This window comes from Nestor notabilis, unplaced genomic scaffold (assembly GCF_000696875.1).
Source record: "Nestor notabilis isolate BGI_N333 unplaced genomic scaffold, ASM69687v1 scaffold4432, whole genome shotgun sequence".
NCBI lineage: Eukaryota > Metazoa > Chordata > Aves > Psittaciformes > Psittacidae > Nestor > Nestor notabilis.
In genome coordinates this window covers 58,952-72,194 of record NW_009917756.1, presented here as the reverse complement: position 1 = coordinate 72,194, position 13,243 = coordinate 58,952, and the positions used below count along the sequence as shown (strand labels likewise).

The 13,243-nt window shown below is 40.4% G+C and overlaps 1 protein-coding gene across 1 annotated transcript in view; it reads left to right on the top strand.

Moving 5' to 3' along the window:
* LOC104401715 (inositol 1,4,5-trisphosphate receptor type 2) overlaps positions 1–13,243 on the top strand; it is a gene marked incomplete at its 3' end in the record, with an annotated part of 114,899 nt that overhangs the window by 55,149 nt on the left and 46,507 nt on the right. Inside the window, exons 17-21 of the mRNA XM_010009388.1 lie at positions 1,771–1,890; positions 1,992–2,177; positions 2,789–3,040; positions 4,096–4,240; positions 5,164–5,314. Coding sequence (XP_010007690.1) covers positions 1,771–1,890; positions 1,992–2,177; positions 2,789–3,040; positions 4,096–4,240; positions 5,164–5,314 — 854 coding nt within the window. The remainder of the gene's footprint in view (positions 1–1,770; positions 1,891–1,991; positions 2,178–2,788; positions 3,041–4,095; positions 4,241–5,163; positions 5,315–13,243) is intronic.

The window sequence follows — 13,243 nt, the reverse complement described above, 5'->3', positions numbered from 1 at the left end:
CTGTTTTCCCTCACTGTAATCTTATTGCTTCTCCCATGCTAAGATGTGTTGGATTTGATCAATACTAAGAGGAAATCATGTGCGAATCAGCTCCTTCTGAGTGCTGAAAGGTCCTAGTGCTTACTGACAATCTCATGTCGCTTTTTTTTGTGGTAGAAGATGTCATGGTATTGGTTACATAACTACGTGGTACAACTGCTGTATATTCCTTTCTTTAAGGCTGCAGTCCAAAAGCAATAAATGTTTGAAAAATGCACCTTGCCAAGAGGGTGCAATCTGAACAATAAACGCTTGATCTTATGATGCTTATTTTCAAGGAGAGTCTTGTCGAGTTTTGCAGCACTTGCCTGTGTGAATAAGAGCTGTGGCAGTATGCTCTAAAATACATGAGCTCCAAAATTTAAAACCTTCCTGCATTTTAGCTCCAACTAGGTAACTCCCCCAGAATTCTATGTAATTATGTGCCATTTACTTAATATTATGTTTGTGATGCAATGTTGCTGTGCACTGTTAATTACCTGTTGTCACAAAGCTTCATTTCAGTGATGGATAAAATTGTTCCTAAGTGTACTTTAAAAATGCTTTTGGTACTCATCCCTTGCAGTTCCCAGACTTCAGTGGGGAGTATAGTCTATGCTAATGCAGAAATGATTTTCTGATTCCCTGTGGTAGGATGATCACTTATAGAGATTCAAACTTGATCCTTAAATGGCTGATAGTAGGTGGTAATTTTTTTTACCTGGATTTCTAAGGAAGTGGAGTATATGATCTCTGTGTGCCTGCGCGTATCTGCTCCACCACCAGCTCGTGAGCCCCTTGCCCAGTTTTAACTTCCTTTGTTAGAGGAGTGGCGGGCTTAGAGATACTCAGTTCCTACGAATGCCATGAAAAGAAGAACCTACATAGAGGGAACAGGCCTTTTTTATATCCCAGTGAGGCAAAGGCTGCAATATGGACTACTGTTAGTAGACACAGAGGAATCCATGAAAGAGGGACAGAAGCAGATACCTAATGCATGTCCCACCTGTGAGAAAAGCCTCAGCCTGAACCTTTTTCAATACCGGAAGACCTAAATTTGAGAGGCAAATTCATAGGAAACTGATTTCTATGCAAAGCTTTGTTATTTCTGCTTTACGTGGAATGACCTCTTTGAATACAGAGGTCCTGTCTTCAGGCCCTACTAGATCTTCACTCATTGTTGGCTGTGCCTCTTCAGAGAGTTTGAAAGGCATCTTTAAGATGTGGAGGTGTGAACTCCTCCAGTGCAATGGAGTTCATCAGAGGGCACACGGCTATCCCCAGGACAAGTCACATCTCCTTGCTACTTGGGTTAGGGAGATAAATGCTACCTGATGAGGAAGACGGGTGAGAATGTGTACTCTTGCTTTTTATTCTCTTCAAGGATGAGGGCCTTTGCCTTCAGTAGAGGTCTCTTGCCAGCCAAACTTAAGACAGCCTCAGGCTGCTCTTAAGTTCTGGCACAACTCTTTGGCCTTTGATTTGCTGACGATTGTCAAATTTGGGATATTTTTCTTTTCTCTCCCTGACTGATCATTCAGAACCATTCAGGCTGGCTCTAAAAGCTATTATTCATCTTTATCTGTTGTGAGTTGCAAGAGTATGAATCAGCAAAGATCGTGTGTTGATGAATTTTGCACTATATGCTCCCTTGAGCATATTAGTGATGGATGCTAGAGATTTCCTCTGCAGTGTTTCTGTGTAATATTTTAAGTCTTGTATTCTGTTGCATCTGTGTTTTTTTGAGTGCAGATTCTTGGATTATCTATCGGACCTGTGTGTATCTAACACCACAGCAATACCAGTAACTCAGGAACTCATCTGCAAGTTTATGCTGAGCCCAGGGAATGCTGACATTCTCATTCAGACCAAGTGAGCATCCATAATCAGAACATACCTTTTTGTTACTTGCTCTGTTGTTAAATTTGTGGCAGTTTGCTAGTGGCTCCATTGTGAATGGTTTGTGTTTGCAGGCTGGTTTCGACACAAATGGACAATCCTTTGGAATGCCCTGTCATCTCAGATGATATTGATGAAGAGGAAGTATGGCTTTACTGGATTGACAGTAACAAGGAGCCTCATGGCAAAGCCATCAGGCATCTGGCTCAGGAGGCGAAGGAAGGCACAAAAGCAGATTTAGAAGTTCTTACCTACTACAGGTGAAAACCTGCTTATTCAAATGGAAGAAAATGTAAACTCTCTGAAGACCCTGGTGCTGTTTTTATCCAGTTCATTTCCCAGTATCAAAAAAGGAAGTCAGGTCATGCCAGAAACCAGGATTAAAAGTTTGTTTCAAGATTTTCCTGTAGGAATCACAATCTCTGCTGTCTATTCGAGTTTCCTTTGCTCATGACAGCTCTTTGTGTCTCTATCGTTTTGCCTCTTATCTTTTATTTCCTGGGCTTTATTGTTGCCCTGGAAGCAAGGCATGCTTTGAGGAAGGAGTGTCCTGAGTGTCCTGGGAATTAGAGGGGAAATGGGATCATAGAGCAGTGTCTTACACTGGTTGAAAACAGACAGTCCAGATGCTTCAGCCTTCCATTGAACAATGCTTCCTTAGAGTTTCAAAGGGAGCCCAGTCTTCATGGGGGCAGGAGTGTAACATCATTTTTAATGGCAAGTTGGTCCCTTGCTTAGCAAAGTCACTCTTGTTACTTTTCAGGATTTATATCAGAAAGGCTGACTTCAGGCTTGTAAAGTGAGATTCTGTGGTACGTTGTTCCATTTCCAACTGATTTCTTTGAATACCGTGTTATTACCTTTTATTAAGGTACCAACTAAACCTCTTTGCAAGAATGTGTCTGGACCGCCAATATCTCGCCATCAATCAGATTTCTGCACAGCTGTCAGTTGACTTGATCCTACGATGTATGTCTGATGAAAGCCTCCCTTACGACCTCCGGGCTTCGTTTTGTCGGCTGATGCTACACATGCATGTGGACAGAGATCCTCAGGAATCTGTGGTACCTGTCAGATATGCCAGATTGTGGACTGAAATTCCTACCAAGATCACAATTCATGAGTGAGTTGAAAGTGTTTCAAACTGAAGTACAAAAGCATTTTGTAGGGTTTAGTCTCAGAAAAAAATGGTTGTAGATATCTAATACTGATACACATGTATGCGAAAAGGTATTTAGTTGCAGAGCACAGAGCTGTTAATTATTGTTACTGTTGGAAACTTCCATGGGTAACTTTACATATTTCAATTTCATTTTTCACTGTCTTCTTGTGGGGAACAAGCTAGGGAAAAATGGCATGGCCATTCCTCAGACCAACAGAACTTGACGTAATCCAATTGTGCCGAACATTACAGGTTTGTTAGGCTGAGACTCAGTTTTACAGTTCAAGCTCAACTTGAAAGCCACAGTTGGAAAGCCAGAGTTTAGAGTTAGGTACCATTATTGCCCCAGAAACAGTTCACAGAGGTTTGTTCTTAAGCAAAGTTCTTAGGCATGTGTTAAATTTAAGTATGGGAGAAGGGCCCCTTGACTTAATGGAAACCCTCTCTGGCTTAATCGGTTTGATGGGGCGGCATCACTGGGCTAGACACCCAGACAAGGGAGTATCTGATTGAAGAGACAAAGAAGAAAAAGTATAGAGCTGCAGCAAACAGTATTGCTTCTGTTAGTGAGATGAAGGACTGTTTTGACATATATGAAAAATCAGTCCTAGTTGGTGGTGCAAAGGAGGAAGCTGACTGTCCCACGCTGCTTTCATAATCTGCTGTCTTGTGGAAATATCAAACTTTGTATGATGGGTAGAGGGGACAGCTGAGACTTAGTGACTTATTGAATTGGTACAGCAAGATTTAAGAGTGCTATCTGCCAGAACTGTGATATTTTCCTGTCTCTGTTATCCCTGTTCACTGCAACCCTTCCTGGTACTGTTGGAGGGAAGGTTTTTTCATCTTGATGTGTCTACGAAGAACCAACTGACCTCTACCCCTTCTACTTACAGAGAACTAGAGAACTGACAGTAATTTCATAGCATAATGATTGGTTTATTTTCTTCTTTAGTAACAGCTGATCTTGATATTAGAGGTGTTTAATTTCCTTTCTTCTGTGCCTTGTGTTGTAGATATGATTCTTTCACAGACTCTTCAAGGAATGAAATGAAGAGGAAGTTTGCACTAACTATGGAATTTGTAGAAGAGTACTTGAAAGAAGTTGTAAATCAGCCCTTTCCTTTTGGAGACAAAGAGAAAAATAAACTTACATTTGAGGTACTACTTCTGCATCCTACTTATGGTATTCCTCCTCATTTCAGCTAAATTGACATTGATTCTTTCAAAATAAAGCTAGTTGCTGAATAACGTTTGTGTAAAATGTCCTAAAGAAGCACCAGTTCCTAATTCCAGTGTTCCTGATGGTGAGCATTGCTGCAGAAAGTAACACTGCTGTCTGCTGCCAGACGGCTGTATTTTTCCTTCTTTCTCCTGAGATGGCTGCATTTCACTGGCAGAAGGAAGGATATGTGTGTGGGTCAATGGCCATATGCACTTTCTCTCAACATCAGTGAATTAGCATGCAGCAATTCCTCAATATAAGTCCTTTTTCTGTGTGAGATATGACACTGAAGGAAATACTCTGAATAGCCTATTCCTGTTTTTAAATATTGCTTGAAATTTCTGACAGAAACTTTAGATAAGCCTAAATCTTCTAGATTCAAACAACATTAAATAAAGGGGAAATGCTTACAGCTTTTGTAGTTTTTCCTCCAATCTGCCTCCCAGGCTTTGGCGTTCCTGCCTCAGGTCATCTGAAATCACCTCTGTTCAAACTTACAACATTCATCTCACTGTTGTGACTTCCACCTTCTCCACAGCTGCTTCCTCTTTAAACAGTTTCCTGGAGTCTTTCCTCTTGATCCTATATATTATCCCAGATAAAATTGTATCCTTTCAAACCTTCCTAAATCTCATGTTGGTTTTGCTCTGTGTTGTAATTTGACTGTCTAACTCTGAAAAACATTTAAGGTCACTGGTCTTAGTCCAAGGCCCGTTTAAATCTCTAATGCACTAATTTCGAGTGCACTCTAGATCTGAATCTCTGTGAAAGCTGCTGTGCAAAATGCAACTGTATCGCACAGCCAAATACCACAAAGGTTGCTGATATCGCCTTCATTTTTCATTTGTTTTTCTTATAGGTGGTACATCTGGCTCGAAACCTCATATACTTTGGCTTTTATAGCTTTAGTGAGCTTCTCAGACTGACCCGGACACTCCTCGCCATTCTGGATATTGTTCAAGTTCCTATATCATCATACTTCGAAAGGTTGAGCAAGTTTCAGGATGGAGGTGAGAGAAACAGCAAAGACCATTAGTCCAGTGTGTAATTCATTATTTAGGTTGGAAATAATTCATGGAAAATCTCATTGATCTTCCAATGTTCTTTATTCACACAGTAACACACCTACAGGAATGTTACTGAAGGATACATTAAGATGGTCAGCTAAAAAGGAACCTTTTTGAACAGAGCTGAGCCTTTGTGGCTTGTGGTTACTGTGTTGGTGCTGCTGCTCCTTTGCTTGTTTGTAACTGAACTTTCAAATCTGGATCTAAGCCTCAACATCTGTTGCATTGAACATCCTGATCAAATGCAGATAGCATTTGCCTGGGCACAGTGATTTTGATGGCTCATATATGGCACAACCGTTTATTATTTATCTTAGCCTTTCACTTAAAAGGACAAAAAAGATGTTTCTGGTCCAGCAGCTGCAGAAGCACCAAATAGAAGTCCAGATGAGGCCATCCTCTGGATGCGTTTGTCAGTTTAGAATATTCTCTTTTAAATCCAGACCAGAGTGCCTGTCTGACAACCCCAAGCCAATACTGTATGTCCCAGTGCCTTTTCTACCATGGCTTAAAACTGGGTTGAAGGATGAGCATGCCAGGAAAGTGCTGAAACTTAGCAGTTTGGTTTTCCTGTGTCTGTGGATGGGAGGTGTGACAGTCATGTGGGCTGAAGGTCCAGGAGACAGATGGCAAATTCTGTTTTAATATGTGGCTGCTGTAAGTGTCATTGCACTGCCAGCTGGCCCACAGGAACGAAAAGGATGAGCTGTCTTGTTTTGAAACAACAATTATTTTGTATTTTCTCTGGGATGCCTTTTCCCAGCCTTGACTTTTCCTAATCATCATTCTGCTCAGTTGCTTCCACAGATGCCCTATGTGAGTATACCGTCCTTCATAACTTTTCCTTATTTGAGGTTCACACACTCTGGAGAAGTGTAGATTGTCATTGTCATCTCTGAGAAGTCTTATGCTCAGTTCTTTCGACCTTTTCTCCATTGCTGCCAGTACACTTTGCTGAAAGTCCCTTAAGTCTTTCCTGCAGTGCTGTGCCCACTAAGGCATGCTATAGCTGGCTGCAGTCCCTCTACAGTGCTAGACAAAGACTGTATGTTCAGACACTTGGAATTATGTTTGCTTTTTTGTCCCTGAAATACTGCATTGCAGACTCTCTTCTTAAATGCCTCTGGACACAGTTTGGCTCCAGATACCATCTTGGCATATTGGCAACATGGAACATGCAGATGTGGTTCTTCTGTTTAGTCCTCTCTCTGCTCAAGTCTTTAATCCTGATTAGACTACTCATTCAATGTTTTTACTCACATTCATTACTCATAAAATTGTATTTTGTCTTTAATTCCCTTTTATTTCTGTTGAAAGGTTTCCTTTCAGGCTGTGTAGGAGAGGGAAGAACCACCCATTAAACGCAAACAGACCTGCTCTCAGTTGTACTAATTTCCAAAGCAATTCCATGTTCATGAATTTACTCTGAAATAAACAAGTGTGAAGGAATGCAGAAAATGTCACCACCATGCAAATGGGAGCTTGGTAGCCTTGTTAGTAACACTAAACCATTGCCTGGAGCCTTGTTGGAAACTTTTGTCACACATCTGTTTTTTTGTCTCACCTTCTTCCAGTAGAAAAGGAATGGAACAAAGGTGTGATTTTTTTGTGTGTCTTTGATTAAGCTTTGGCCTTTATACATATTCTTTAAACTTCTTTCTTGGCTGTCGTTGTCACCAGGGATGTTTATCTTTTAAACACTGGACCAATTCAGGTTAGGATGTTACAATCCACTGATGTTCTTTTGGAATTTGTTGTTGTTGTTCCCACCCCTCTTACCCCCCTTTCCTGCTAACAGTATGTTATAAAGCCTATAAAGAGGGCTTTTTGGTAGCTCATATTGTTGTCAGTTGTGTCTGCCATCTTAAAGGAGACCAGAGATAGACATACTGGCTGTGCTGTCTTGGCTTAAAAATAGGCATTGAAATTTTGCTGTGGAGAGACAGGTGTTCTTATGTGTGAATAGCTGTAACACTGGCTGGAGAGGCTATCTACAGTGTTTGATAAAAGAAAAGGATGCCCATCTTTGGATGGTCATATCTTGTCTTCAGCCTCCCTCTTCTTTTCTGATTGCCAAATCATAAACCACATAAACTTGTATGTTCACTTTCCAGCTGAGACAGAATGATCCTGAATATTTAACTGTTAATGCCCAAGCATCTTACCATTCCTCTTTCTGTCTCTGGAGATGCATGTTTACGTACCTATGGGCAGCATTAGGCTTTGAAGATGCATATGTCACAAGGATGCATAATTTAGAAGGAGCTTAAGTAGTTTCTTAACTCCTAGTCACTAATTTTGAGCACCCAGCTCGTAGAACTTCTTGCCTGAAGAACGTATTTTATGTCTGAAGAATGTGTTACTCAAGCAAAACTGGGGAGTACTTTTAATTAAAATACCCCACATGAAACCCAATCAGCTTTCACTTTAGTTGCAGATTAAGATTAGAAAGGGGGCTCAGGAAAAAAGCACCAGGTACTGTAGTTGCTGACATTCTAGAGACAACTGCTGGAGCTGAAATGTCAGCTCTTTGTAGCTTCTTCCTATATTTGTTTTGCGTGGAAGCCTGCTGATGAGGGCTCAATCAGACTGTAGGGGCAGGAGTTTGGCTGGCATAATTTGCTCTAGTTCCTGGGACTGTGGGATTTTGTGCCAGCTGAGAGTTTGGCTCCACTCTTCTTTTTTTTAAAAAAAAATTTATTTATTTTTTTTTTAAAAGCAAAACTAAACAAAGTAACTTTTATTGGGTAGCAGTCCTTTCAAACCGTGCCTGTGGTTGTCTTGCACCTGCATCCTGAGTTTGTCTTTGCTACAAGATAGCGAGAAGGTTTGAACAAAGCTCTGAACACACAGAGGCTGTGATCTGCTTGTGTGCTCTTTGCTTTGCTAGGTATCACTTAGCTGTAGCTGAGGTGGAATGTGTTCACACTGAGCTAGACAGTGCTGAGCTCAGGGGATTTGCTGGTTTGTGCTATAGTGTAGATGCCTGCTTCTGTGTCCAGTCTTTTCAGACTTAATGAATTTGTGCTTGAGCCCACAGTAAGGTGCAGAACATGCTTACACTTTCTGTCTCAGTGGTGGTAGGCTGGAACTTCTCTGCCTCTGCATGTGTTGGACTGTAGATGATGCTAAGGATAAGTGAGTCCTGACTTGAGACTAAGCTTGAGTCTTTGACAGGGAGACCTTGCGCTATTAGGGTTACTGAAAGAGGCCTGTATATTGGATGATCATGTGTCTTAATGGGGTTCTTGTAGTGTTTTATTAAAGAGCAGGGGTCTTCTTGCATCTTGTGTAGTCACATCTACCCAAACAAGTTTGACCCCAAAAGCACTGATGTTACCGAGGAGTCTGGATCCACCTTGTCCAGGACCCACTAGGGAATGAACAGGCCAATAGAGAAACTGGTCTTAGGAATTTCATCTAGACCCCCCCCTCACTCCGATAGTAAGCACTGTTCACCAGGCAAAACTATAGGTAGGACTTATCACTTTTATAGTACTTATAAGATTGTACATCAAAGGTTTCCCCTTCCCCTTTTACACAGTTAACCTCTCTGTTATAAAACTGAGATGTTGAGAACGTGTTATTGTTTTATCAGTTTCCTGTCTTGGCTTTTTATTGTCCCTTTTAACTTAAAATACTGGGCTCTTAGGGCATTAAGTACAAGTAAAGTAAAAAAGTTTACAACAGAAAGTAACTCAGCTTTTTTTTTTGTGGTTTTTGAAAATGTGTTGGCTTTTTCTAAAATCAGGATGGTCTGTTAATTTTCTCAGAAAGTGTTTTCTTACTTGTAAGTTCCATAAAATACAGACAGATGGATTGTTCCCTGCCCTCATTCAGGATGGTGGAAGCTCTCCCTCTAGTCAGTTACAGGTGAGGGTGACTTCTTCCTGCCTTCAGAGGAGGTCAGACTCTGTTCTCCCGTATTTCTCCAGACTGTGGCAAGGGTCTCGCTACACAGCACCCTCTCTGGCAGGCCCAATACTTGCAACATTCATATGATACCTTTGAAAGCAGAGTATTGCATGTAGATGTCTCTCCAACACAGTATTGCTCTACTGATACGGAGATTTACACAGCTGCTTTCTTAAAGGAAGTTAGCTTCTCCTAGTTGCAAAACTCATTACATTGATGTTATTAAAAACAAAACCAACCAACTAAACAAAAAAAACCCACTACACAGAAAAAGGCAAGATTGTCTCTGTTTTGATTTTGTATGTATACTAATAATGTGTGAAAATAAATTATTAGTTTCGGAGATTATAAAAGTTGGGTTGGTTTTTTTTTTTTAATCTTTTTTATGCATCTCCTCAGTGGTCACAAATGTCTATGCATTAGCTTGAATTCAGTAAAAACACATATTTCAGTCTTTGAGGTGTAAATGGGTCTAAATCCCATTTCTGACAAATGTTGAAAGCCAGTCATGATGCTGGGGACTGATGATTTAATGGTATAAACAAATATGTTTGAATTTTACCAAGCACTAGTGGCCTGATCCTGTAACTCTAATGTAGGAAAGTGCTACTGAATACCAGCTTGGGCTCTGTATGTTGTAATTTTTATCACTCTTATTGTAAATTTGCATAAGTTAATATTCAATGGATATTTAATAGCAATATTTTCTCAATAATTACACCTATTCAGAAATGCAGTTGATTTTCAGGTTCTAGGGCAATTGACCTGAGAGGTTTGACCAAATGGAAAAGTCATGTAATTCCTGTTCTGCAGCTGTAGTAGATCCAAGGTGGCAGAAGTTAAGAATTTTGGGTAGGATCTATTTGGTTTAGGTATTGTATTTTAGCTCTTTTCTAAAGTATTGATTTCTACGGGAAACTCAGTGGTAGATAGATTTGGGGACAGATAGGGTATACTGCCTTTCCATTACTGACATTGATTTGTTCCAGGTTGGTAGCAACAAAAGCTTCCAGCACCTGATTCCTGTAATGTGAAGTTGTAGAGAACTGGTGAGCTTGACTCTTTACTGGTTTGTCCACTGCTCCACTCTGTGAAAACTGTAGCCAGGATTTTGGGAATGGGTACAAATATATTAATGATGGGCATAAGAATGAGGTGTGTCTTGGCTTTGGAAAGCCTGCCTGGAGTTGTGCACCTCAAAATTGAAACAGTCAAATTTACAACCAGCAATCTTCTCTGTTAAGTATTTATTTTTTAAATAAAGCCACTTATTTCAGTAAACCTGCTTGCTAAGTAAGGAAGTATGTATGACAAGTGTTGAACTGTTGAAGCAAATCTGCAAAATGGGCTGTATTTTCAGGCTTAGTGGAAGTTGCATGAAGACTTAATTAACCTTTTACCTCAAAATGTCCTTTTCCAGCCTTTGCTTAAATTTTGATGGCTAAGGTAGTTCTTGATATTGTGAATTTCTCTATCTTGGTTCTGCAAAGATACTGAAAAGATCCTTATATTACTGTAAATGTTATGCCTTACTCCCTTTAAAAAGCTTGATTTTAGTGCTGCTGACAGTTACTTTAATCGGAATTAAATTAGAGTGCATGTAGTTTTCAGGTGTGACCTTGCTTGATGAAGACAGATTGGGGAAAGTTGGCTGGAAACATTTGTGAGAGACACTCATGGAAAAAGAAAAGATCTATATTTTTGGAAAGGCTTCTTACCTAGATTGCATCCTAAAAATGAATTGACTTGAAAATGTTGCACCCAGCTTCTTTTTCTTCAATCAGACTGTCTTAACTTTGAATCATTTTTTGAGGTTATTTGAAGTTTTTTTTCTGTTTTTTTTTTTCCCTTTTAGATTCTAAAAAATATGGGGTTTACAAATTATACTACCTGTATCCAAAAGAGGCATTTTTTCCTTAAGGAGAAAGTGAGGACTTAATTTAGTAGTGCTGTCTTTCTGGCACCTTTCAAGAACATTATAATCTCTTGCAGTTTTAATTAAAAGGTAACGTCATTGCTTTCCTACTAAGTGCACCCTGCTGTATCATTCAGGAGCCAACCTGTCTTGTCCAATACTGGTTATTTATTCTCTGTGAATTAAAATGCACATCTTTCGCTAGGTGTGATTTGATATTTCAAATAACTTATTCTAGTCAAGCCATGCAACTACAGCATATGTCAGGTCTGAAAAATGAAATGACATGGTAGCATTAGCAGGCAAGCTGCTTTTGCCATGCAGTTCAGTGCTATTTAGTTAACATTGATTGGGAATGAGAATTCCTTCTGTAGACTGAAAGGACTAAGCATTTGCCTATAGGTGTTCTGAGACTGTGGAACATTTCCTTGAAATGTAGCAGGAAGAGTGACCCGTGTCACGCTGCAAGCTTTGCTGCCTTGTTGTGATGTACCCCAAAGGATCTGACCCTCGTAAGGGCCAAAATGGGGAGCCCTTGCTCTATCCTGAAGACTTCAGCACTGGTGGCCTACTATCCCTCTGCAAAGGAGTGCTTGTATATCGGTGTGTCAGGGGACTCTTGTCCAGTCTTTTGTCCCTTTAATAAATCCTAGTAACCTGCTTAGTCCCTCAACTTTAATTGAGCAAGAAGATATGTAGTGTTTTCTTCCAGCCCTCTTGGCTGCAAGTAGAGATGCATAGTGCTTAGAAGCAGCAGTGAGGTCACTACTAGAACACGGTTGAGGACAAGCTTGGACCTGCCATTTCTACTGTGCCTGTGGGTCTCTGTGACCAAGAAGGACCAGATTTCATCTGGGACTATTAGAAATTAGTATTGTTTCTCAGGATTGCATCCGTGTCTGTTAGCTGCTCTTTTGCCTAGTTAACAGTTTGAAATATCTTCTTGAGGCATACTTTGATTAGCAGAGCTAATGAGGCAGTGGCTGCCTGGCAGACTGGAGCAATAATTCATGCCAGCAGTTTACAAGAGAGAAAAAAAAAAAAAGAGGTTTACAAGCGAAAAAAGATTTAACCCTTAGGAAAATTAGTTGTGTTCATCACGGATGTCTGCAGTGAAGCAACTGCTGTTCAGTGCAGAATATTGTTAGACCAAAGGGGAGGTCAGTCTGAGAGTTTAATTCTCTGGCATGCACCATTTCTCTTCCCTCCTTATTCTTTTCCTCATCATGAGACCTGTGCACTAATACGATTCCAGAGACTATTACTCTTCTAGGAATCAATACCCATTTCATAGATGTAACTTGTCTGGAAGGCTTGATTCCCATGCTGCTTTTTACCTTCAAGGCCAGCACGCTGATGTATGTATTTTTTCCTTTGTCTAACATCCGCTACATGAAAGCTGTGGTTTTGACACTACTTTATGGTTTTGGGGATAGGCAACATCCACAGAACCTTCAGAATGTCAGGAGAAGGTGAAGTTCGGTGGAGTTTCACCATGGCTGGGCAGTGGTGAGTTTCTGTGCAAAAAGGGAGGACTTACGGATTTACTGTAGGTTAGTGGAGGCTGAGGTGGCCAGATTCACTCAGGGGATGAGTAGTAACTGTATGTGCATTGCCTATTATTGAGTTGTGGGTTTTTTTTGTTTTGCCTCATTACTTCTGAGGGCTGTATAAAATATAGAAGTGATCTCACCTTCTGCCCCTGGTGTCATGCGTTAGATTTTCCATGAGGCTTACCTGAGGTCAGCTAGTTATTGAGTAATGAAAAATAGTTTAATGAAGATATAAAGAGTGATTCTTGGTCTGATTATGGTGGGTTCTGCAGTTTTTATGAGCAAATTCTGTAGAAAACCTGTAAATATTAATACCTCTTCCACAAACAGAGCTGTAAGGCTTAATGCTTCTGGCAGGTAATATATAGCTACTGCATGGTTCTCTGCATTACTTGTGAGATACCTGGAATGCTGTGGGTACTGGAAGGCAAACTGTGGATGCTGCATAGCAATTGGCTAGGAACATTTTGAAGAAAAGGCCTGAATTGC